Below are 25,386 nucleotides of genomic sequence, written 5' to 3' on the forward strand. Positions count from 1 at the left end.
CTTATACTAGGTGGAATTATGACCTGGTAATTGTTTTCATTTGGAATTTAAGCAAGAGAGAATGTGATTGTGTGTCAGGTTGTTTCAAAATTTAATCTTGGCTGCCAACTTAACTACATCTGAAATCAACTAAACATCAAATTTCGGGGCATACCTATGAAGGATTTTCTTAATCTGATCATTTGAGGTGGCAAAACCCACCTCACCTCTGGGCCATACCTTTTGGTGGCAGCCCACAAAGAAGACCAAGAAAGAAGGAAGCTTTGGCTTTTTCCTACTTGCCCTCATTCTTACCTGCAAGTTCACCTATCCTGTTGCTGAGGCATTTATTCTTTACTAGTTTTAAATCTATTTCTTCAAGATACCAACTCAGGACTGAAAACAAGCAGCTCTCTAGATATTTTCCAGGACTCTAGCACCAGACTGGGACAACAACCACTCTTGGCCTTTCTATCATGAGACAGTCATTGGTGGACTACTCAAAATACAGTATGAAAACCACTCTAATAAATCCCATTTAAATAAACAGAATCTATTTCTTAGGGCGCTCTAACTAGTTTGTTTTCCTTTTGCTGTGACAATATCTTAATGAAAGCCAACTCAATACAGTTCCAGGTCAGTCTGTCATGTTGGAGAAGTTATACAAGCAGAAACCTGAGACACTTGGTCACACACATCCACAGTCAGGGAAAAACAGGGACATCAATCTTCACATCCTGTGGTGAAAGGAGAGATAGCTGTCCTCTGCTAGGCATTCACAAGCACACCCTACACAGAGTGACAAGTTAGAATTTAAAGTAGCAGCAGCAGCAACAAGTGACAGGTGCCTGCTGCTACTCCACCCAGTTCTGTTTATACAAGCGAGGATGCTAGCAGGGGGAACAGTCCCACCATCCAGTGAACAAGCCTTCCCGCCTCAATTAAGGCATGCAAAAGCCTATCTCCCAACTAAATCTAGATCATGTTAAATGGATAATTTAATACTTTCCCACAGACTATCTCAAAAAAAAAGGGGGGGTGGAACACAAGGCAGGAAGATGCTTGATACAGTCTGGATTCTACAGGACCCTTTATGCATGGCGCATATATATATATATATATATATACACACACACACACACACACACACATACATACACACTCTCTCTCTCCCACACATACACAAGCGTTATTTTCTTTTGAAGACTTGAAAGTAAAATATGCTACTCACCTTAATAGCTTTGATGGCTGCCTTTGTAATCTGAGTCATTTTTGCTTTAGAAATGGGTGGCTTATAATCATTCAGCGAATACAACTGAAGGAAAAAGAAAAGCAAATGTTAAATATATCACAGGTGCCTCCAAGCAATCATGAAACTACTAGAATTTCCATGTTTTATATTCTCAATGAAACATAAGGGACATGTTTTTTAAAAAGTCAAGCTCAGCAACACTAAGCACAGGGAATGGGCAACTACAATCAGCTAGTACCTCACACTTGCTCTGTCGTAGTAAGTCAGAAAAAGAGAACTGTAAAGCTTAGAATCCTCACACACTACAAATGGGAATGCCAAATGTGCAGCAACTTTACCACTCTGCTTCAGAGCTGGCAATGTGGCTCAGTAGGGGGAGGGGATTGCCACCAAACCTAACAATCTGAGTTTATTCCCCAAAATCCACAAGTTGGAAATTAAGAACCACTTCCATTAACAAGTTGTCCTTCCACAGGCTCGCTATGGCATGCATATTCCCCCTTCCCACCACACACGTTCACACACGTATGTAATGTAATGTAAAAAACTAAATAAAATACAACAGCATGGCAGCTTCTCAACAGATACTAAATGGTCACCACGTGATCTAGTGAACTCCACTCCCAAATCCACACCTAAATAAGCTAAAACTAACCATTCACATTACAATTTGTGCCTCTGATGCTGAATGTGGTGGCAGACACCTTTAATCCCAGTACTTGGGAAACAGAGGCAAGCCGATCTCTTGTGAATTTGAAGTCAGCCCGCTCTACGTAAGCAAATTCCAGAACAGGCCAGCCAGGGCTATATAGAGAGAGAGATTCTGCCTCAAAAAAGAAAAAGAAAGAAACCTTGCACTGGATGATAACTGCAGAATTATTCATAAAATTCGTCTAAAACTCACTGAAAAATAGAACAACCCAAATGACATGAAGTGATGATAAAATACATGCTATGTATTAACTGTCAGCCATAAAGAGGAATTAGATCTTTAGATATATAATACAAATGAATCTTGGAAACTGCTTAGGGAGAAGTGAGATATCTCTCACTAAATTGCCTATTTTGGCCTCAAGCTGGCAATCCTTTTGCCTTGGCCTACTGAATGGTTAAGATTACAAGCATGTGTCACTATTTTGCCTGGCCCTTGGAAATACTATGCTTCGTTAAAAAGAAAACTGGGGATGTAGCTCAGTAGTAGAACACTTGCCCCTAGGTTTAATTTCAGGTACTGGGAGAATGGAGGAAAACTTATGATTAGCAATTCTTTTGAAGGTGAAGAAAATATTCTAAAGTTAATTGTAATTATGGTTGCACAATGTGGTGAATTTACCTGATGACCACACTGAGATGGCTGGCTTTATTTATGCATGTTATCACAATTAAGCTTTTTAAAGCCAGGCATGGCAGTGCACAGCTCTAAGCCCAGCATTTGAGAGAAAGATATAGGAAGGTCTAGAGTGTGAGAAAAAGCCTGGTCCGCACTGAGTGTGCCAAGCTAACTACGGATATACAGTGGGCCGTAATGAAAGGGGAAGGGTGGCAAAGAATAATCAATAAATAAACCTTTCTAAATCTCAAGGAATCTAATGGTCCGAAGCAATCTGCCTCTTGATCTGTTTTAAAACTCCTAATATAATGTTCAGAGAGAAAATAGTTTAAAAGACATGGCAGAAAAATTAGACAATAGAGAACTGCGGTTAAATAAAAGCTGAGTTCAGTGACACTATGGTGCAGACAGTATTTAAATGTCTGTACTCTGAGCTTTAACCATCACAACACAGACCAGTCTAAATCGCCATGCCCCACCCGGAGAACTGTCTCCCAGGGCCTGGCACTAGTTAATGTGTACCTCTCCCTAAATCACCACTGAGGAAGTAATCCCCTTCTCTTTATGTCTTCATGGTCTCACCAGTCACCTTTGAAGTCATTAATCTGCCTGATTATGTCTAATATTTGATTTTTCAAAAGAGAACTGCTTCAAAGGTAAAGATGGTGGTGACTGGCACTAATAGGCAATGTAAGAAGTTAACCGGCTAACGACAGCCCAACTGTGCAATCTACAGCCCAACAGGAAGCAATCTACGAGTCCAGTTACTATAACAAACAGCCTTTCTCTTCAGTGTCCTCTGGGGGAACCCATGTGTTCATTACATCATCTAACTAGAATCAGGTCCCAAAAGAAACTAAGGTTGACTCCAAGTATGGCAGTGGGGTGTAAAAAGGAAGGCTTGGACACATTTGTGGGCAATTAACAGAATAAAGTTGTTCTTCTGTGGCCAGCAGTGATAGTCCACACCTTTAATCCCAGCACTCAAGGGGCAGAGGCAGGTGAGTCTCACAAAGTGAGTTCCAGGACAGCCAGGGCTACACAGAGAAACCCCATTCTGGAGAGGGGAAATGCTCTCATGTTACGCTTTAGCCATTTCTCAGGAGAGACCACACTAAGCTCCTTGGATCCCTGCCTCATGCAATCACAGGTACACAGTAAACACTCCTGCTGCCAATGAGGGCCGTCACCTAAACAGAACCCATAGCAAGCACCACATTCTAGAACCTCCAAAAGGAAAAGCTGAGAGGACTCTCCTCACTCAAATGTTTCATTATGCTGACAGAGCGCTGACTAGTGAGGTGTAGTGCTCCTAACAGATCATCACATCTGTTCAGCTCTACTCTTACAGCAAGACACAAAGAAATGGAACCAAAATAATCAAATTCTATGGTAAAAGAAGTTAGTAACAAAAAACAACCTTTGAATCTGAGTAATATCTTAATTGTGGTCTTCCCTCTCTTTGATAAACAATATAATCTCACTAGAGAGCATTCTCCTACCTCCAATCACCCAATTTTAACATAACATTCATACTATTTAAAAAATTTTTTAAAACCTTTTCATGTCCTTGCTGATTTGATTAATACCCAATTAATCCTATGGCTTGGAAGAGCCTTACAGAATTTATTACAGGTCATGTCCCAGAATCCTCAAGAGACACATGGCTATATACATCAGTGCAGGTTTATCTGTGCCTTCAAGGCTGAGGACTCTAACCAAATGAATTAAGAGAAAGTATGAAATCTAAAATAAAAGTAAATAATTCACCTCTTTCCAAAATAATCTTTTAGGGCTTTGAAAACATGATTAGTGTCTCTCAAATCTCCAATCAAAAACCACTCATGGGTTCCTGCCAATACAATCTTGACACTTTCAAAACTGTATGCTGACCAGACATGATTGTTTCTTCTGCCTGTTCAGAAGACAATAAATAACTTTCACAAGGAAAAGAAGGAAGAACAAGAAGCAACAGGTAAGAGACGTCAGCTTCTAGAAAATGAAGTCAGTATCCGATGAACCAGGGAAAACACAGCCACAGCACACACATCAATACAGCCACTGGACAAACACATCCTCCTATGGTCTTGCTAGTTACAGGGAACCAACGTCCCATCCTATCACTGCACTGTCTCAGACCCAACTATCAGTGGTATCAAAACTAGACTTGGTGACACGAAGACAAGTGCTGAAAGAACTTAAGTGTGAAGTAAAAACATTGTTCTTTGTGGGAATCAGGCATGGAGTCAGAGACTTCATTCAGATCTCTTGTTTATGTTCCCTTTAAAACTGTATTTCATTATTTACTCTAGTCCACTAAAGCACCTACCATTTCCACAGTTCGTTCTCTTCAAGATTCCTATCTTCAAGTCCCAGCCCCCACTATATTTATGTCTCTGTGGAGGTGATTAAATGACATCATATGGATAGACAAGACAGCTCCACTCTCACAGAACTACTGTCTTGTACAAACTAGGCATCGCATGACTTTTGCTCACACATATACAATTGTCTCATGCACCCAAGCTCATTGCACCGCATCTGCCCTTTCTCTTGAGAAGACAAATACACATCAGCCAAGAAGAGTTTCTCCCAGGAACTCATGATCAGCACCTGGAGCCTTCACTGCCTAACCTCAATAACTATGAAAAAAGGAATTTTCAATTGTTAAGACACTATAAAAAAAATGGGTTACATGAAACCTTCCTACCAATTAAAAGCATGTAACTGTTATTAGTAAATCAATTAGAGCATTGGGAAAAAGAATAAAGTACAGCCATAGATCTTATGAATGTATGTCCTCTAAATTGAACATTCTCTTCAGTAAAGGTGAGGACTACCACATTCAGAAAATTCAACAGGCAAGATACACACAGAGGTTAAGGAAGTTCATGAAACATATCAGACACAGGAAGCTCTAAAATGCAGGTTTCACCATGCTGGACAGGCTGGCCCTTCAATATCGCAGCAGAACTAGAAACAGCTTTTCCCAGTAAGCAATACAATCTCGGGTTCACAGTGTAATCAAATATCCTGCAACATCAAGCCTGTGCAGGCAGAAGTGCATGGCACCCCCAGAAGCACTCTAGGGTGGGGAACCAGGAGTTCATGAAGACTGACTCCAAGCACACTGCTACAACTCAACACTGCTCTCAGCCAGAACAAGTGACACAATCTCCTCATGCTGTACTTGCCTGGAACTTGCTAAGCCATATTATCATTATTCTGCTATCTGCTGTATCCTAAGACCAACAGGAACTTACTCAAAAGGACAGCCATGGATGTTCAAAGACCCTGCTCACCCTTTGCAAGAAGGTTTCATTATATAATACCAACCACTGGGTATTGCAAATCCAGCAAACACTGAAAGAGCAAATTTAATTTAAATAAATTTGAACAAACTAATTTAAATAAATGCACCCTGTGTAAAGAAACAAACAAAAACTGAAACACTCACTGAAGCTATACTGTTGTTAATAATGAAAATCCCTGTGCCCACAGTGGGCTATATCCCTATGAATTATTGGTCAGAAAGCCCCAATCCCATACTCCATAAATCATAAAGGCTGTGGTCACTGATGCTGGTTGTAAGCACAAATTAAATGGTAAGTCAGTCTGTTGTTTTCTTTGTTTTGTTTTTTTGCTACCACAGCACAAAACTGCCTGCAGAAACTGGAGAACTCCAACTGTTCATAAGTTGGATGGCATTTGCTCTCTGAGCTGACTTTCTGGAATACACTCTACAACCCTGCTTGATTATGGACTCTATACACTATGAAGATACCAGGCAAGATGTGTCTGCAGGTAAAATGGTGACAGTAATGCCTGAGACCACCTATTTTCTGATTAACTTTAAAGCTACCTTCCAGTGAGGAAGCCGTATCTGTTACTGTAAGCCAGGATAAAATGCTGTGGCTGGGGAAATCCTAGGCCTCAAAAGGAAACTGCTTCTGATGTCATCTGTGTTTAGTCCTCTGTTCAGGAAGGACAGTCTTCTTTGCAGTACACTGTGGCTACTGCAGAAACTTAACAACCAATCATACATAAACACTGCTGGCCCAATCTGAGGCAGAAGTTGGGGGTTATATATCCCCCTTTCCAAGCTCAGAGCATTACACAAGAGGGGGCAGATAAGATACAGAGGGAAAATGGAGTGCTTGCTAGATTATTTCTTCAAACTTGTGTGAGGTTCACCTAACACAGGCACACAGAAAGCTCCATGTTACTATAGTTTAAAGAATAATTAGTGTAATCTACAAAAGCCTATGTGTTGTACACTTTAACAGATGAAATGTATAGTGTGAATGTCTCAATAAAGCTGTTATCTGAAAACTAAAATAAAGCAAGGCATGGTGGTGCACACCTTTAATCCCAGCACTCAGGAGGCACGGCAGGGGGAACCTGAGGCCTGCCTGATCTGCAGAGTGAGTTCCAGAACAGCCAGAGCTACCACTGAGAAACCAAGTTTTGAAAAACAAACAAACAAATTTAAGGGGAAAAAAAAAAACCCTCAAAGGCCTCAAAAAGCTCCAAGTCTCATGAGGTCCTCCCCAAGGTTATGGAAGCAGTAAGCAACTGGTGGACGAAAACTTAGTGGAGCAGGCAACTTCAGGGTCCTAGCTATCAACCATGCTGTGGAGGACCTTTCAGTGACACAGTTGCCTTTAAGTCACCTCAATAAGTTCAGGTCACTTGAGTCCCACTTGGACCCAATCCTCTCTCCCACATGCCTTACCTGAAGCAAACAGACATCTGTTCCTGACTCTTTGGGAGAAGTCACACAACTGCTTTGTACATTTTAAAAACAGGTATCTTCATTCACAAGAACCAAAATGTTATCATGTCTCAACTCCTATGATAAAGGATGAGATGAATATGGTTCATGTGGCTGTCTGTCATACTTAATGAATTTTGTAAAGGAACTTCATAATTATTTAGATCACTGACATTTTCTTAACTCTTCTCAAAAATTTTACTAAGAATCTTAGTCTTTAAAAGACATGTTTTAAAAAGTCAGGGCTGGTGGTAGATGTCACATACTTTGGGAATTACCCAGACTGGACTTTCAAAGGCAAAGGCTGATTTTCTGATTTCCTACTTCATACTGAAGGATTCAGGACAAAGTAATCCAAAGGCAGCTTCTTTGGGAGTGAAGGGGAAACAGAATATGTAGTTATAAAACAACGAAACAATTATCAATATAGGTGACCCTTTTAAAGGAATGCTTATCATCTTTCCTGTTAAAATATACCTTAGTTACTTTTGTGTGTATGTGTGTATGCGTGTGGGGGCACACGCTTACGCACATGCAAGCAGAAGTCAGAGGACAACTTGTAGGAGTTCTCTCCTACCATATGGGTCAGATAATCTGCCTTGACAGCAAGTGGCCATTACCCACTGAGTTATCTCTGACTGACCATTATTTTCTATTTCAAAATATTTTGTATAGAAAATCTGTAATGTTTTAAAAACCACAAAGAAAAAACCAAAATATGTATAATCTAACAACACAGCATTCATTCAAAAACCTCACCAACAATAGGAACATAAGATAGGCCAACTAGTCTGTCATTAAACTCACATGCTTCTGGAGGTAGACAATAATCTAATGAACTAACCATCTAAAACTACAGGAAGGTACACAGTGAGGGCTGTAACAGCATAGAAGAATGCAATACTGTTCATCTTCCTCTGAATAAAAAACTTTAAAGTACAAGATATTAAGCAAGGACAATACTTATTACCTAACCTAAAGCAGTTTGAGTAGCAGACTTGGCAATTTAGCATGTGACTACTGGGGGCACAATGGCCCCCAGTCAAAAATTATAAATAAAAATGGCTATCAACACTATTGTACCAACAATATGAGTTTTGATGTTTTATAGCTAGTCGTCCTGCCTATGGGCTATAAGCATTCTCACATAAGTAATCATTAAATTAAGAATCCTATTTTTCAAGTATGGTAACTGCCTAAAGATAGCATCACAGTTTTTGAATCCTACTTGAAAGGAAAATGTTTTAGAATCTAAGTTCAAAAGTGCATTTGTAGCAAAAAAATAAACATCATCTCTCCCTATAAACATTGTTTAAATAAGTATATTTAATCCACAAAGACTCGTGTACATAAGTCCTTTCAGTCAGCAAATGTGACTCCTTTCCAAATCCTTGGAATGAGAGAGTAAAAGTACACAGCTCTGGTCAAGATGGCTGGAGTAGGTCGAATACATGTCCCCTTCTGCAGCCCCTCTGACAGCAGCTGAAAACTCTGGGCTAAACAAAAACCCTGTCTCACAAAAGAAAAAAGTGAAAAAAAGGGGGGGGGGGAGGGGAAGAGGGAAGGGAAGAAAAAAGACAATGTCTAACATCAAAGGAAAGCTCATTTTGTCTGTGTGTGTGTGTGTGTGTGTGTGTGTCCTCTCTCTCTCTCTCTCTCTCTGTGACATACCTGACATATACAAACACACCAGGTAAATCTGTCTACAGTGTAAGAGGAAAAAGACAAAATACACTAATCTCTAAAAGACACCAATGGAGTCATCAAACTTTTAAAAAATGATAAAATACCCATGCTCCAGTAAATCATCTCACACCTCTGTTTGTACAAGCAACTCTGATTAAGCTGAGTGGGCCATTAAAAAGACATGAAAGAGGATGTTTTAGAAGAAGGAGGCTTCACAAAGGTGGGAAGGACACAGAAGGTAATGGGTGAGCGCCATCTCTCCAGCCCTCTTATTTCTTATAAATAAGTGTTTTTACATATCTTAGAAATAACAAAAATGGGGGGGGGGGGCCCTAGAGAGATGGTTAAGAGCACTAAGATCCTGAGTTCAATTCCCAGCAACCACATGGTGGCTCACAACTACCTGTAATGGGATCTGAGCCCCTCTTCTGGTGTGTCTGAAGACAGCTACAGTATATTCATATAAATAAAATAAATAAGTAAATCTTTAAAAAGAAAAAAAAGAAAGAACAGAAATGTCTAATATGTTAAATAATAAATGCAGACATTTAAATTCATCATAATATCCTGAGCATAAGAACTAAAAACAAGAACAGGGAAAATGTTCAAAAAATTGCCAATTAGATATAATAAGCATAAATAATTTTCTAAAAGCAAAACAAACCCTACCATCCCTCCCTCTCCCAGCCAATAAAATGTCATACTCTGTACTAAAAGCTAGCATCAAACTTGTAGCAATCCTCCTATCTCTGTACCATCAAACCCTGCTTCAACAGAAGAAACAAAGTACACTGATCGGTCTTCAGCAACGCTTCCATCAGACTTGTTGACTACTTAATCAGGACGCATACTATATTTTGTATTGTAAGCCACACTACGTATTTTTAAATTTATTTTTATTCCATGGGTAAGAGTGTTTTGCCTACATATAGACAGTACACTATGTGTACCTGGTGCCAGTGGAAGCCAGAAAAGGGCATCGGATGGATACCGTGGAAGCAGAGCAGTAAGGAGTAAGCAGCCTCATACTCTGCAGGAGGAACATGTGCTCCTAACTACCTTACCATCTCTCCAGCCCCAAGAAACTGTTTCCTAAAAGACAATGCCATACCCCACAGCTATCAAAAGATAGGATTAAGAAATTACAAGATTAAAAAAATTATTAAATTCTCTAGCCCACTACTTGCCCAAAGCAAAATCTCTCAAATAACCTTCAAGGCCAGCATAGTCTACAGAGCAAGTTCCAGGACAGCCAATGCTACACAGAGAAACCCTGTCTCGAAACACCTCCTCCTCACAAAAAAAGAGATTAACAAATATAAAATTGCACAAAAAGTATTGTGGTAGCAAGTAAGACTTTCTGTACTGAGACGAGGATGGACAGTGAATCCCTCCTTACACCTAAAATCTTAGCCTAATGCTAGTGGTTTGCAGATACCCAGAGCAATCTTTCTCCCTCTCCAGCTATCCTAGAAAACTCTGACCTCATATTAAAGAGCAGCCAAAAAAGTTGTTTTATCTTTTTTCTGTATCGTCCACAATGGCTAAAGTTTACCTAAGTACATACACGTGGACCCAAAAGTAATTAGCCCAATATAAGCTAGCAGAATGAATTTACTCAACTTCCTCATAACTAAATTCACCTGAATGCAGATTGACTTCAGTCAAGGACGTGTAATGCCAAAGCCATGGGAACTGGTAGAAATTTCTTCCCGCACATTTTTACTTTCAAAAACTTGGAACTCTACTGTGGTGGGACTAAAGGCTTTCCTGGAATCAGTCACCAACATGAGGATACAGATGAGAGAGAAGGAAAGATCACTGCAGCACAATGCTCCCCTCAAATAATCCCCAACATCATCTATGACATTTCATAATTATTTGGGGGAGTAGGCAAGACAGCTCAGGGGTAAAAGTGCTTTTGATGTAGCCAGATGACATGAATTCAATCCCTAGAACACACATACAGATAAGGAAATTCCACAAAGCGTTCTCTGGCCTCTCCATGTGTGCCATGGCACCACACCTTATGTGTAACTGCCACATGTACTTTGTTTCTCATTTACTCGCCCGTGTCATGTAGAAAGCCTTATAGTCACACTCTATAAAAAGAGAATCCACTTTACAGAAAGTTTTAGTTTTTGTTTGAAGACAGAGTCTCTCTATGGAGGCCTGCTGACCTAGAACTAGTTTATGTAGACCAATATGGCCTTTGAACTCACAGAGATCTGCTTACCTCTGTCTCCCAAGAGCTAGAATTAAAAGTATGTGCCACGATGCCCAACTTGAAAGTTTTAAAAACATAAGTGACTTATGTAAAACTGAAGAGATGATTTTTACTTAAATTACAAAAAGGCTAGAAGCCAGTATAAAAGGACAACAGCAACTCAAAGGAGAAGGAATTCGTGCATGGATTCAAGATTTAAGATTTGATGTGGCGAATAAAAAGGACTACTAATATTTCAGGAATATGTCTTTATTTCCAATGTAAACTGAGGTCTAAAAGCAAAAAGTAAGTTAAAGAAAAATGTAGATTAGACTGAAACAAAATTATTGCAAAAATGATTGCAAAGTATCTAGACAAGGTAGGACTGACTAAAACAAAATCAAAAGAGGCAGTCATTCCTGAAGCGCCAACAGAAGAGATAAAGCAACGCTGCCAGCTCGCAGGAAGTAAAACAAGAGCTACAGACCTTCAGATCAAACTTTAAGAGGTGCGAAGACCCAGTATGAAGACCTGAAAGAAACAGCTGCAGGCAAAGAGAACACTTTTCAGATCTGAGGCACTTGGCAATGACTCAACCATGCCAGGACCACTCAACCACCTTATCCTTCAGAATGGCCTGAAAAGGTGGTTAGTATTTGAATTTTCTCGATTTGTAAGGAGTGACAACTAAATTAAACCTTTTATAGAAGTACGTCAAATATGTTATAGACTCATGTCTCACACAAATCTTTTGGCTCATAGAAGTGATTTAGTTTCCAAGACAAAACTAGCCAAGTATGGAGGCCCATGCTTATACCCCAGCATGGGGAACCGAAGCAGAGAGCGGTCAAGGCAGCTGGGCTACAGAGCAAGCAAGCTCTTGGTTAAAGAACAAACAGAGCTGGCAGCAGCACTCAAGCTCTTCCAAAGGATCCAGGTCAATTCCCAGAAAGTGAATGGCAGCTCACAGCCCTAACTTCAAGCCTTGGAAATGAAAGTGATACACAGATATACATGCAAATAAAACACTCATACACATAACAAAAAATAACTTAAGAACCACAAAAACATGAACAAAAAAAACAGACAGAAAGACAGAAATCTACACAACTGAATTGGTCCCTAGGAAAGATGGATTGGGGAAACACTATGTAGTGATGTCAACCTGATAACCAAACATATCTTAACCAAAAACGTAAAAGAGTTTGTGAATCTACTTACCACATAATTTGATAAAACTCACCTAAACATGAATTTTATGCAATCCTCTATAAGGCTTTAGAGCTCAAAATCCTTTTTACAATGAGTCCATTTACAATAAGAAAAACAAATTGAAACACCAAGTCCGTGTTTCTTCCTCAAACTAAAGCGCACACTACTTTGAGTTTGGACAAAGTATTACAAAAAACCAGCATGCCCAGAAAATGCTGTGGAACTTTTAAATTATTAAAAAGCTATCATTCTCTACGCTCTTACTACTTCCTGCTGTCTTCAAAACTAACTACTGTTAAAGGCCAGCAGGCTGCCTTCCACACTTTCCACATGTATGCTTACGTTCAGTATGTATGGTGTGGTGGTTTGAAAGAAAATGGCCCCCACAGACCCATAGCACCATTAGGAGGTACGGCCTTATTGAAGTAGGTGTGGTCTTGTTGGAGAAGTACATCACTGGGGGAGTGGGAGGGCTTTGAGATCTCCTTTGCTCAAGCTCCACCCAATGTGGCTGAGAGTCTCCTTAGGCTGCCTGGGGATCCAGATGTAAACTCTCAGCTCCTTCTCCAGCACCATGTCTGCCTGCTTGCCACTATGATTATAATGGGTGAAACCATTAGCCCCAATCAAGTGTTTTCCTTTATAAGCTTCCATGATTGTGATGTCTCTTCACAGCAATAAAACCCAACTAAGACATGTGTGAATGTATATGAATATAAAACTGACAAGTTACACATCCTAGTTAGTGTATTAGTGTTTAAGGTTGAGTTTCGTAAAAGCTTTGCTAGACCTAGTAAAACAACGAAAACCTTGGTAATACTGACCAAAATTAATATTGATCCAAAATACTTAAAGTTCAAATATTGTCACTGCCTATCAATGAACAATCTTGGTTAGCTATCCTCCAATTTGAAAAATATGCACAACATAAACTAGCAAATTCTTTTGAGCTAAACGTCTATAAATTTACCTATTACTAAAGTATGTAAAAAGACCAAGATGCTTTCCTGGACAACAAGATATTCACAATTATACTGCATGATTCCATATTTTACTTTGAAAAATTGTCTTTCCTTCATAGTTTCTTTTAAACACCAAATTCTATAAATAATATTCTTTAACTCTCCAAATGCTTTATAAAATTATTAGATTTTCAAACATCAAAGCAAGTAAGGGTAGCTAAAAGCTACTATTACCTCTATTTTTTAAATGAATCTAAGTTTAAAAAAAATATTCACTGGAATGAATATTTTCATCCAAAAATAGCTAATCGATCCTCTAGGGTCCTGTCTACTTGTCCTGAGTGGTAGACTACCACATCTCTCCTTGCACAACTGATATTCTGTCCCACTTCCTTTGAGAGCAGCCACAATTAAAAAAAAAAAAAAATCTATCCTGAACAGGTACGCTAACACAAACACCTAGAATCTACCAGTTGGGAGGCAGAAGCAAGTGAATCTCTTGAGTCTGAAGAACCCGGTTACATAGTAAGTTCCAGGCTAGCCAAGAATACATAGTGAGACTCAAAAAAAAAAAAAAAAAAAAAAAAAAGCCATCCCATTAAACCAAGAACAATGAATTATATAAATGTGTAAATGTAGCAGGCATGGCGGTTAACAGATCTATAATTCCAGCACTGGGGAGGCTGAGGCAGGAAGATAACTGCATAGTGAGTATGAGTTCCAGCCTGACTACAGAGACAAACAAATGAGACTAGGAAGAAATAAAAAGGCTATTAATTTGTATTAGCTTAGCTACTCAGCAGTTACATAGCCTGAATAAAGTATGAGAACTCATCCTCCAGTCCACTGAATGACATCAATTAGAAGCATATTGTAGATCAGTTCTCAATCTGTAGGCTACCACCCCTCAGGGGTCAAATGAACCTTTTACAGGGGTCACATCAGATATTTGCATTACAATTCACAACAGTAGCAAAATTACAGTTATGAAGCTGCAATAAAATAATTTTATGGCTGGGGTCACCACAGCATGAGGAACTGTATTAAAGGGTAACAGCATTAGGAAGGTTGAGAACCACTGCTGTAGATAACAGAAGCCAGGGTTTTCAGTATCAGGAAAGTAAATACATATGGAGCTTGTGACGTCTGATGAACTCATGCCTTTGTAGATGTGTCTGGAATTATGTTTGTATGTATGTAAACTAAAATGTCTAGCTTGATCTGACAACACACGTATAGCCACCAAAAGAAGCTTGAGCATCTTGGATAAATGGCTGCCAATCAAGGTTTGGACAGAAATAGTTTACTGTATTAGAAAATAGGGGAATATTCCAAAACCTGATGAGCACCTGTCAAAGTGCCACGGTCAGCTTGAAGACGCTCTGATGGGTTAAAATGGACCATGGAAGATCTTTAAAGGCCAATAAACAAGAATTCATGAATTTAGTTTACAACAATGTACACAATTATATAAGACAAGGAAAAGCTCTCACAGATGCAAAGAAATACAAACACAAGAAACTTAAAAAATAGCACTTGGTGACTACATTAGTACTAACCAGCCCAGGCAAGAAATATATATATGCTAAAACAAGTGGGCAAATTTTGGTGATGTTTTTTATATTTACATCAAAATATCTCCCCAATAAGAAACATGGTACAAAGGGAAAGAAAGCAAAGAAACCTGTAGCCAAGAGTCACATTCCTGCTGATGACACAGATGCTCTAGTAAGGAAACACAATGTTACTTCTGAAAGATTTCTGACAAAGATGCAGAGCATGAACCTGAGCAACAGACAGTCAATATGGAGAGAATTCTAAATTGTCCTGCTGTCATCCAACACCACCACCTCAAACTCATAGGAAAAAAAAAAACAGTAACTGTTCCAAATTAAAGGAGGTGAGACAATCATTAAGACATGGTGTAGGAATTATTCTGTAAGAAAGACTATGGGTACAATGTACAGTGAAATTTAGAAAAGATCTCCAACAATAATTTTATCAATATTAACCTCCCAATGAATTAACACTGTATTATGATTAAGGAAATATCCTTTTAAAGGAAAATAAATGGCTATTCAGAGGAAACAGGCACTCTGAATTAGAATTTACACACAAATATTCAGGGAAAAAAAATGTGTTTGTGTGTTATATATAAAGAGAAAGAGGAAGTAAATACATTTAACTCGCAGACTCTGGGCTGGAGCAGTTAGAGAGTACTAGTTGGTCTTTTGAGGACTCAGGTTCGGTCCTCAGCACCCACACAATGTCTCACAGCCATCTCTAACTCCAGTCCCAGGGGCCCTGGCACTCTCTTCTGACTCTGTTAGGCATCCACTCAATGCACATACATACAGGCAAAGCACTGAAATACATAAAAAAAAATAAATTGTCTTTAAAAAGATTAGATGAAGCTTACATCTAATTTTTTTTCTTCCAACTTTCCAATGGGTATGTTTCAAATAATTAAGAAAAAAACTGAAAGTTGTATGTGAACATGATGCCAATAAAGTTACTAAAAAAGTTCCCTTAGAAGAGACCTGCTGCAGAGGGTCTTATAATCCTCCACCATCATGCCCAGGGGTAGGTTTGAGTTTGGACTCTAAGCCTCTGGAATCCTCAAGACAAGCAGAGTCCTTCCAACAGAACCTGTAGGCTGTGGCTTACTTGGCAGCCAGCTATTCGAAGTTGAGGGCCTATGACACGGCTGGTCTGCAAATGTCAACTCAGAAAGAACCTTTCAATTTTTGAGCAGCTCCTTTGTCTTTGTTCTCTGCAGAAATGCAACATTCAATTCTATCCTCACTCAAACAGTGTTGTTAACTATCATGGGCAAGAAGAAAACTGCCAAAAGATCAAAGACAAAGACCCTTATGAAAGTTTGTAACTATGATCCCTCTTACCCACAAAGGTACACTGTGGGTATCCTCTTGGACAAAAACTGTTTCAAAAAGAATGTCTTTAGAGACCCAGTTCTGAAACAAGCGGGAGGCCAAGGTCAAGTCTGAAGAATGATACAAAACAGGGAACAACAAATGGGTTTTTCTAGAACTGTTACTTTTAGGAATATTTGTTTCCACCATTAAAAATTAAAACCCAAAGGGCAAGGAAATCTGTACAGGGCTAAATCACACCTTTCTGTTCCTGTTCAATACCTTCAAAGTGCATTTCACAAGGGTCAACCTCAGTTTCCCGTTGCACAAGAACAGCGCCCTCCTAACCTTTCACACAGTTCTAAAGAGTGGCTGAAACATGCTAATTTGGGAGTGAAAGGAAGAGTTTTACACAATAAACACAAATGTCCCTCCATATCTGTGGCTTCTGCATCAGTGACTTCAACTACCACTAACCAAAAATCATCAGGAAAAAACCGAACGTGTACTGACTTTTCCTCTATTCCTCCCTACCCCACATTCTTCCCTAAATGCATGGTGTTTACCCTGTACTCAGTATTAGACGTAATCTAGACATAACTGTAAATGATGGGAATATGTGAACAGGTTATATGCAAATCATATGCCTTTTTCTGTAAGAGACTTAAGCATCTAAGAACTGAGTATCTGCAAAGGAAGAGAGGGTGTTATCCTGGAATCAATCCCACCCAGACATCCAGGAATGACTATTATAAAAGCCACTCATTTTTATAAAAGTTCTAAAAAAACATGTAAGCTAGACATTTCCAGCAAAGTGAACAGGTGTTACAAAGATAACTTAATATATAGATGTTTTGTCTGCAAAATTTTTACTTGAATTCAAGATTTATGTTACAGGGAGATAAGATTAAATAAAATCAGTTTGTGGCTGACGGCTGAGCTCAGCAATAAGGAGCTCACCATGCCCAAGGCCCTAAGCTCAGTTAGAAGAAACAAATAAAAACTTACGGGAGGGTTTTTACTGAACACTTGAACTACTTGATTAATCCAACAACACTGTGTCAACTTAATGGTATCAAAAACAATTTTTTTTTAAATTAAAGAAAGCCATAAAGGCAGTTTAAGGCAGCCTTTCCAGTGTCCCTACGCAGAGATGTCTACAGTACTCTCCAGGCTGTACACACAAAAGTGTATGACTTCAAGAGTTTTGTCCTCTAGCTGTAGAGAAGAAAAAGGACCTCTGAGGAACACACCAAATTCAGCGGTTAGATCAAGGAAAAGAGTTTCAATAAAAATCTATTACTTTTCCCAAACTTAAGCTTTTGTTGCCCGTTAACAGACGTTACCCATAGAGTAACTCTACCTCAATTACAGAAGAACTAACCCTTAAAGCTGCATCTTATAATAGTTGTTATTCTAAAAAGCAAATGAAGAAAATTTTAATGTCAGTAATTTTCAAATAAAATTCATTAGCACTGTCCTATGTTCTGCTCTTGGGAAAAACTGGCCATCTCCCTGCTCAATCTACCACAAGCACTACAGGGGCAGAGCAATTTGGCTCTGAGAGGCAAATTCTTGGACTGGCCAGCAGAACTGGGCCTAGAAAGAAAAATCCCAGAAGCCAAGAATGCTGGAACCCAAGAGCCTACCTGCCTGGCTCTGCAGGGAGGCTGAGGAGAGGAGGGCACAAGAACAAAACCTCTGAGAGGAGACAGTCTTTTGTTAGTCTGGTTACTACCATATCTAAGACAACTTCCTGGTATATGCTAAGCAGTCACTAAGTAACAATCCATCAAAGAATACAATCATAGGCCTTTCAAATCAAACTATAAAAGTGACAAACAATGTTAAGCTGCAGATTGTAAACACTTGTTTGATTCACATTCGCTTATCAGTGCTGTCTGTAGGGAATATCTATTTCTCACTCTTAATAAATAAGGTGATGTCAAAGCCTAATGCTTCTTGACCCACAGTGGGTATACTTACAAACCCATCCCTACACCTTTATTTGGTTTTATCAGTTCTTATAATGCAGAATGATAAAGATGAAATACATGCATAAAATGTGAATCACAAAGACCAAATACCATGTTTACCATCAAGTTTGAGACAGATCTTGTAAGCAACCACAGGCTACAGAACACACTGTTCACCAGCCCTAACTTCCTTAAATTCAGACATCCGTACCATAACTTACCCTCTAGTAGAAAATACAAAATCTGATTTAGTTTGTTTCTCTACTCCTATAGAACACCTCATTAATTTATTTTCAACCATTAAATTGTGAGGTAAGTGATTCATATTAAAGTTATCATTTATGTAGTGAAATTATTTAGAACAGAATGCACGTAAAGTTAATGCAATTAACATGCTCATTAAGCCCAGTAACTTCTTCCCAATTTTTAAAGAAATAGCAACATTTCTTATAAAGCAATTAAGTTTTATTCCTTATATGATCTTTATAAAAGTACTAATGTGTTATAAGGGGCAAACTCTATCTGCTTCCCAAGTACTACCCACACAAGCAATACAGAATTCCACTACCACAATATACCTAACATTTCCCCAGAGCCTGCCTTATGTGGGTAAGTCATCTTACTATGCTTCTTGTGTCCATGCTGCTGGAAAGCAGTCTGTACAAGCAGGAGTAGAGGCACAATCCTGAGAGAGAGGAGTAGAGAAAGATGTTGAGAAAACAAAAACAGACAAAATGAGCTCACTAGAGTCTGAGCTCAGCCAGTGTTCAAGGTCATGGTTGATCACATTTTTGTCATAACTACTATGAGTTAGAAACTGTCCATTAACAGCAAATCTGGCCCTAGAAAGAGATATTTGAAATGGCATATGGAAGTAATAAAATCATCATTAATTCTAAATTACCTATTATAAATGATCATAAAATGTGACTGTTCAGGAGAGTGAAAAATATGCAAAAGTCCCTTAAATATCAACAGAATTACTCTAACAAACTTAATGCTAGTCTAGAACACCATGGTTTAATAATACATGAATTTCAAGTGGCAATTTTTTGTGATCCTGAATTGTTATATACACTTAAATCATGCAGTATCAAAATCTACTAAATCTGAGTCACTTTTGTAGTCTAAATTTTATTACTGTGGGTAAGAAAAAAAACTGTTTATTTTTAAAGCAGTAAAGCCAAAATACCTTGAACATAATTACTATTCAACATAAAACTCTGATCTGCCCTAACTGAAACTCTCAGTGGAAAACTTCCCATCCACCCTATTCTTAAGTGAAAATTAAAAATAGATTAAAAGTTCTGACTTAAACTTTTTACCTAATCTATATTTCTACAATGTCCTAAAAATTACATTTAAAGCAATCCTTAGGCATGCTTGGTCTTCATAAACATAATTTAAGTCAAAGACTTAAAGTCAAAGACTCTTCCCATTAACAGAATATTAAAGTAAAAGAAAAGAAAATCACTTCTGTATTTTAAAAGCAAATGTCCAGAAACATTAGCTACCATCACCAACTACCATGTAAACCATCTTGGCTCCTTTACTTGAGACAGACAGGAATTTGACTCTACGAGGTAGTCTAAATGCTGCTGCACTGTGTGTGCACCAAGGATCTGAAGCAACGCCCTCACTGTTCTCACTGGGCTTGTAACCTGGGTAAAGACTAAGTAAGTACTTAGAAGCAGAGTCATCACTACATGGAAAGTACAAAGTGCTGTAAGACAACTTAGTAAAACCTAAATCCATAATTCTCAACAAGATTACTACTCCTCCCGTAAAAGAAATCAATCGATAAAGGTAAAGACAGAGGTGGATACCACCAAGGGGGAAGGCTCCCCCGCATCTAGTATGTGAAAGCAGGATGCTGCCGAAGGGCCTGCCCAGGGAGCTCCACACACAGCCTTCAAGATGAGCAGAACCCAGTCAGGATGCACAGTCCACGCCACTGGCGTAGTGAAGGCTTCCTTAATTTAAAGCACTAAGTATGTTCCATGTTTAAATAGTTTTCAACAACATGGAAAAGACTACTACAGTCTGATATTACTATTAATCAAACTTCCCCTACAAAACAAGGCAATGGAGAAAAGGGTAACACAGCCCTACAATATTGAAAATTAAACAGAAATTTCCTGCAAACGCTTTCCATAAGTGTTTTTCCTGAGCCATAAAGCAAAAGTTTACAAACCTAATGCAATTTTTGTGTTATTCTACCTGTTTCATGTCTCGACCAACCCATGGCTACTACTAGATACTGATGGGAAGGTTATAAAAAGTTTTGTAGTTATTTATGCAAACCACCCCCCTCGGAATACAGAACTGGAAGTGAAGAGTACACTAAGAAAATGTACTGGGTATTAGAGTGAGTCTGGCAAGTGTGTATCCTACAGTGGTTCAGAGTAAGCTATCCAACTAACCAAAGGATGCCAACAACAGAGGACCGCTGCAGATGCCGTAACAAGGATAACCAGGGCCAGACATGCTGCACACGTGCAATCTCATGTCCAACACTGTTCCAAGTTCTAGACTAGCCTCCACTACATACAGTTCCAACTAAGGTAGCCAATACTCTACCTCGAAAGTCAACTATTGGTAGACTACCAATACTCCATCTCAAAAAGACTGGTCAACTTTTAGAAAGATGACGAAAGAATCTGTCAGAATTTAGAAACTGAGGTAAGTCTAAGAATTAAACTCCAATGACTCTTCTAGCATCTTAAACCCATAGACCCCATCCTACCTCCTACTCAGTCCACTCAGACAAGAAAAAGGAAGCACTATCATGGGCCAAGCATCTACACTACTGTAAGCAGCTATAAAAACAGGCTACAGAAACTCATCTCCAACAAAGATTTTATTATGTTAAAGAGTTACTAGTAATTTTTTGGTAAGAGAAAAATATACTAGGGCTTTTAAAATTTTTTAAATTAAATGACTCTAATACTTAACTAAAAATTCCCCTCCTCTAGTTTTGTCCAAACATAACCACTGCTAACCCTCCTCTAACTCTGTCCAGACATAACCACTGCTAACCCACTCTTACACTTTTCATGTATTACCTTAAACAGAGTTTTAAATGTTCTTCTCCAATTGCACTAAAATTTTCTAAAGAAGGTATTTATCATATAAAGCCACTCCATTCCCTTTTCAAAAACCAAGCATGAGAGGGGAGGCCCCTATCAGAATGGCCTCCATTCAGTTAGTAGCCTTCAACACAGTCCAGACAGCCGCTCACATGAAGATGCTCCCAAGAACACTCAGGGCAGGCAGGCCCAACGCAGTTGTACGGTTAAGCTGTCCTTCTCACTAGGTCAGGACTCCAAGTCCCTGTAAGAAGTGACTGCTTGAAACAGTAACAAGTAGAGTACCTCATAATGACTAATATCGCACCATTCCATCTGATTTAGCTGCTCCCCTCACACTTTGATTCTCATGCGGACAAACTTTCTCTCATTGTATCAGAATTGGCAATAACGGCCATGGGATGAACTCGCATTCAACTAAGGATAATGAAGAGGAATTTACTCCAAAATTCTTGAACAAAGGATCTTTACTATAGTGGTGAAAGACAGAAGTCCTTGAGAAATTAGGAGAAAGATGATAGGAGATGATAACTCAGACTGAAATTCATTCACATTTTGCAGATTAATTTTAAATAAATAAAGCTGTATTCTTAGCTTCACAATCCCTAGCATGCTATTTCCAAGCTAATGTTCTCTGCTGGACAGAAAGCAAGACTGAGAATTATATAATTATATAGAATATAATTATAAAGCCTGAGAATTAGCAAGCTTTCGCTAACATTTCTTATCTTAAACATCTATTTGTTTTGCTTTTGTTTCAGATAGGATTGTACAATATAGCTTAGTCTGGTATAGACAAAAGTATGTGACCCAGACCAGCGTCAAATTCAGAGCAATCCTCCTGTCTCAATCTCTTAGGTGCTGGAATTACAAAGTGTGTATCAGGACACCCAACTTTCATATTTTAAGCATTTGAAGGTTTAAAAATGTCTTGCTACCAAAAAGTAATGATACTTTTTTGAGCTAGCCAGGATTTGTAGTGCCACACACCTGTAATCCCAGCACTCAGGAAGCTGAGACATCAGTAAGACCCTGTCTCAACAATACTAATAATAGTTATTATTACCATGAGCTAAAGTTGATGCCTTAAAAGCCAAATTCACTGTGAGCACTTGAAAACATGATTTCCTCCAAAGCCTGTAATTCAGACTCCTTCTCTTTTTGTACCTTGCAAAACATGACTTAATAGAGCAGTAATGAATGAGCCCGCTCCAGTGCTCAACTGCAATAACAAAACATGCACCACAGCAGCCATATACACAGAGCGTTATCATCAACTTCTTCTTTTCTAAATTAACAAGGCTATGCATTTTATGCTTAAACCAAAGTATACAGGACCAAGCCTGGTGCAAGCCTATATAATCCTGCTGCCAGAGAAGCTGAGGCAGGAGCATCACATAATAAATACAACTCCTGTCTGAACTACAGAGTGAGCTCCAGTATTACCAGCCTAGGCAATCTAAGTGAGGACTGCTCCCAAAATAAAGAGGACTGGGACATCTATCTCTGTGGTGGACCCTTGCCTTCTGCCAACTTCCAGTCTGAGGGTACTTGTTCTCCTCAACCTTGAGTCCATCTTCTACTTTTAAGCTAATCCCACTTCAAACTGATACCATCATATCAAGATAGAAAGGTAAAGGTTTAGGTAGTCTGAAGAGAAAAGGAAAAGAGAGAAGCAGTGCTCCATAGCCAAGATGGCTCCAGCAGATGCAACAGCAGACCGCAAACCAGACAGACAGTGGCCATCAGCCCAAATCCTTCCACTACAGCCCACCTCACAGCCCCTTCTCCACAGGCTCTCTGTGCTCTCAGCACTAACACGCCTTTACACCTCTCACTGTGGGGAGCGCCTATAAAGCCTCTTCTCTTGGGGGAGGAGGGCTGACATTAGGACTCTCCTAGACAAAGAAAATTCAGCACAGTGGAAAAGGGTTACATTCAGTAATTTGGAAATAAGAGAGGTTGTTGTTGTTGTTGTTGTTTTGGTTTGAGAGACAATCTCTCTACTATAGTTCTAGCGTCCTGGAACTCTGTTTGTGCACCAGACTGGCCTTGAACTCCTAAAGATCCACCTTCCTCTGCCTCTCTGAGTACTGGCATCATCAAAGGCATTCACTACCGTGCCCACATAAGGGAAATTTTCTCACGAAAGAACTTAATTATTAGTGCTGTATGCAGCAAATCAAAAAGCAACATGGCTGTTTTCTTATACAGTTGACAAAATATTAAAAAGTTAATTACAGTATCACTAAATCCCTTTTATTCTATATTCTAAATATATATCATTGGGAGGGAGAATAACTGTCCATATTATCAGTTATGAATTCACAAGATTTCCAAATGAATTGCTCTCCGTATCAGGAAGTTCACCACTACTTAAAGTAAGATGCATATTCAAGAACTTTATCTAACTTTCAACAACCCCTTTTGCAGCCTTTCCCGATGCTACCCACTATAAACAACAACAAAAGATAAAATTGCAGAAAGGCATTTAAGAGCACTGTCCCATTTGGACATCCACAAATGCTATTTTAAAATCTCAAGCACTTAAGACATTAATAGTCACGTTACTGAGCACTGACACTCCCAAATCAAAGTTCTGAAAACTATGCTAATTAGTTAGCGTAGGTTTAAAGAAAACAATGCTGAGCCGGTATTTGCTACATTTAATGTCCAAATTGCTATTATTCCTTTAAAAAAAAAAAATTCCTTAAAAAGAATTGAATCTATTTTTTTTCGAAGCCTGTCTTCTAATCAGATGAGTAAATCCAGCAAACAGTAAAAATCGGACACCTGCATTTAAAAAAAAAAAAAATCTGCTTAGTCTGCCACGTGAAAGAGCCCCTGGCAAATGATTCTCCTAGTCTCTTCCCCGATCTGGGTGCACAATGTCTCCCTAGCATTTCTACCTTTCTCCCTAACTGATGATCAGAAGGACAAGGAGAAATTTAAAAATTTAAAAAAAAAAAAAAGAAGAAGAAGAAGGGCGGGAGGGATCGCAGAATAATAATGCTGCCTCCCTACCAACCATCCAATTAGCGAAGTCCCTGGCTGGCAAGTCACCTAGTCAACAGAACCTCCATAATAAACACTACGTGTAACGTGACCACGGATCACCAGCCCGTGGGTCCTCGCCATCCGTGTGTCAGCTTCCTCAGTCACCCGCCCGGGAGGACCCGCGGAGTGATGTCCTGCAACAGTTCAGACCCTGCAAGGCCACACGGGCTGCGCGCGCGCGCGCGCGGGGTCCGGGGGTGGCGGGGTGGGGACTGGCCTCTGTGGAACCCACCCGGGAGCGTGGTGCGGCCGCCTCGGGGGCCCGGCCCTCCCCCTGCCCTCCCTCGGCCCGTTCCCCTCCCCCACAGCCGCCCAGTCGCCGTCGCCCCACCCGGGGGAGCTGCGTGCGGCCCGCGCCCTTGCTCGGCACGCGAGTCCCGGGCCGGGGCCGGGGCCTGGCGGGGAGGCCGGGTTGCGGTACGAACCTCGCTGTTGAAGGTCTTCACGGCCTCCATGTTGTCTGCGCAGAGGCCCCCGGGCCCGACGAAGGAAGAGGCGGCGGCTGGGCGCGTTGCGTGCGGAAGGGCGGGCGACGGGCCCAGGAGGCCGCGGAGCACGGCGAGCAGGCGACGCTCCGCTCCTCAGCGCCGGCGAGGCCCCGGCATGGCCGCGGGGCGGGCGCAGCGAGCAGGACTGAGGCCGCCGGGGCGGGTCGGCGGCGGGGGAGGGGCTGGCGCGGCGCCTTCTCTGCTTCTCCGCCCCGCTCGGAAGCGGCCTCCACACTCAAGCTTCGGCCCCCTCCACTCTCCACCCCCTTCTCCTCCTTCCTCTTCCTCCCACGGGCTCCTGTGTCACCTCCCTGCCGCCTAGGCCGCGGGAACCTGCAGCGCCCAGCGAAGACACAGGAGGAAGCGCTGACCGCGGCGGCTGCGGCATCCAATATGGCGGACGCGGTCGAGCCGCGCACTCGGAGTCGGCGGCGCCGGCCAGCGCGCCCCCTGGCGACTAGGCCGCGCGAGGCCCACGGCCGCGCCAGACCATCGAGATGGC

General features: G+C 40.3%; 1 protein-coding gene across 4 annotated transcripts in view; it reads right to left on the reverse strand.

Annotated features, from left to right (window-relative positions):
- Scaf8 (SR-related CTD associated factor 8) overlaps window positions 1–25,087 on the reverse strand; it is a 137,415-nt gene extending 112,328 nt beyond the window's left edge. For 2 of the 4 annotated variants that reach the window (XM_076926723.1, XM_076926724.1), the window contains exons 1-2: window positions 24,822–25,087; window positions 1,211–1,294 (exon numbers count right to left, since the gene is read on the reverse strand). In XM_076926723.1, coding sequence (XP_076782838.1) covers window positions 1,211–1,294; window positions 24,822–24,851 — 114 coding nt within the window. In that variant the 5' untranslated portion in view covers window positions 24,852–25,087. Of the gene's footprint in view, window positions 1–1,210; window positions 1,295–18,873; window positions 18,936–24,821 lie in introns of all 4 variants that reach the window. The other 2 variants (XM_076926725.1, XM_076926722.1) reach the window with 2 other exon arrangements.
- Between the last annotated feature and the right edge of the window lie 299 nt (window positions 25,088–25,386).

Source organism: Arvicanthis niloticus, chromosome 28, assembly GCF_011762505.2.
Source record: "Arvicanthis niloticus isolate mArvNil1 chromosome 28, mArvNil1.pat.X, whole genome shotgun sequence".
Taxonomy (NCBI): Eukaryota; Metazoa; Chordata; class Mammalia; order Rodentia; family Muridae; genus Arvicanthis; species Arvicanthis niloticus.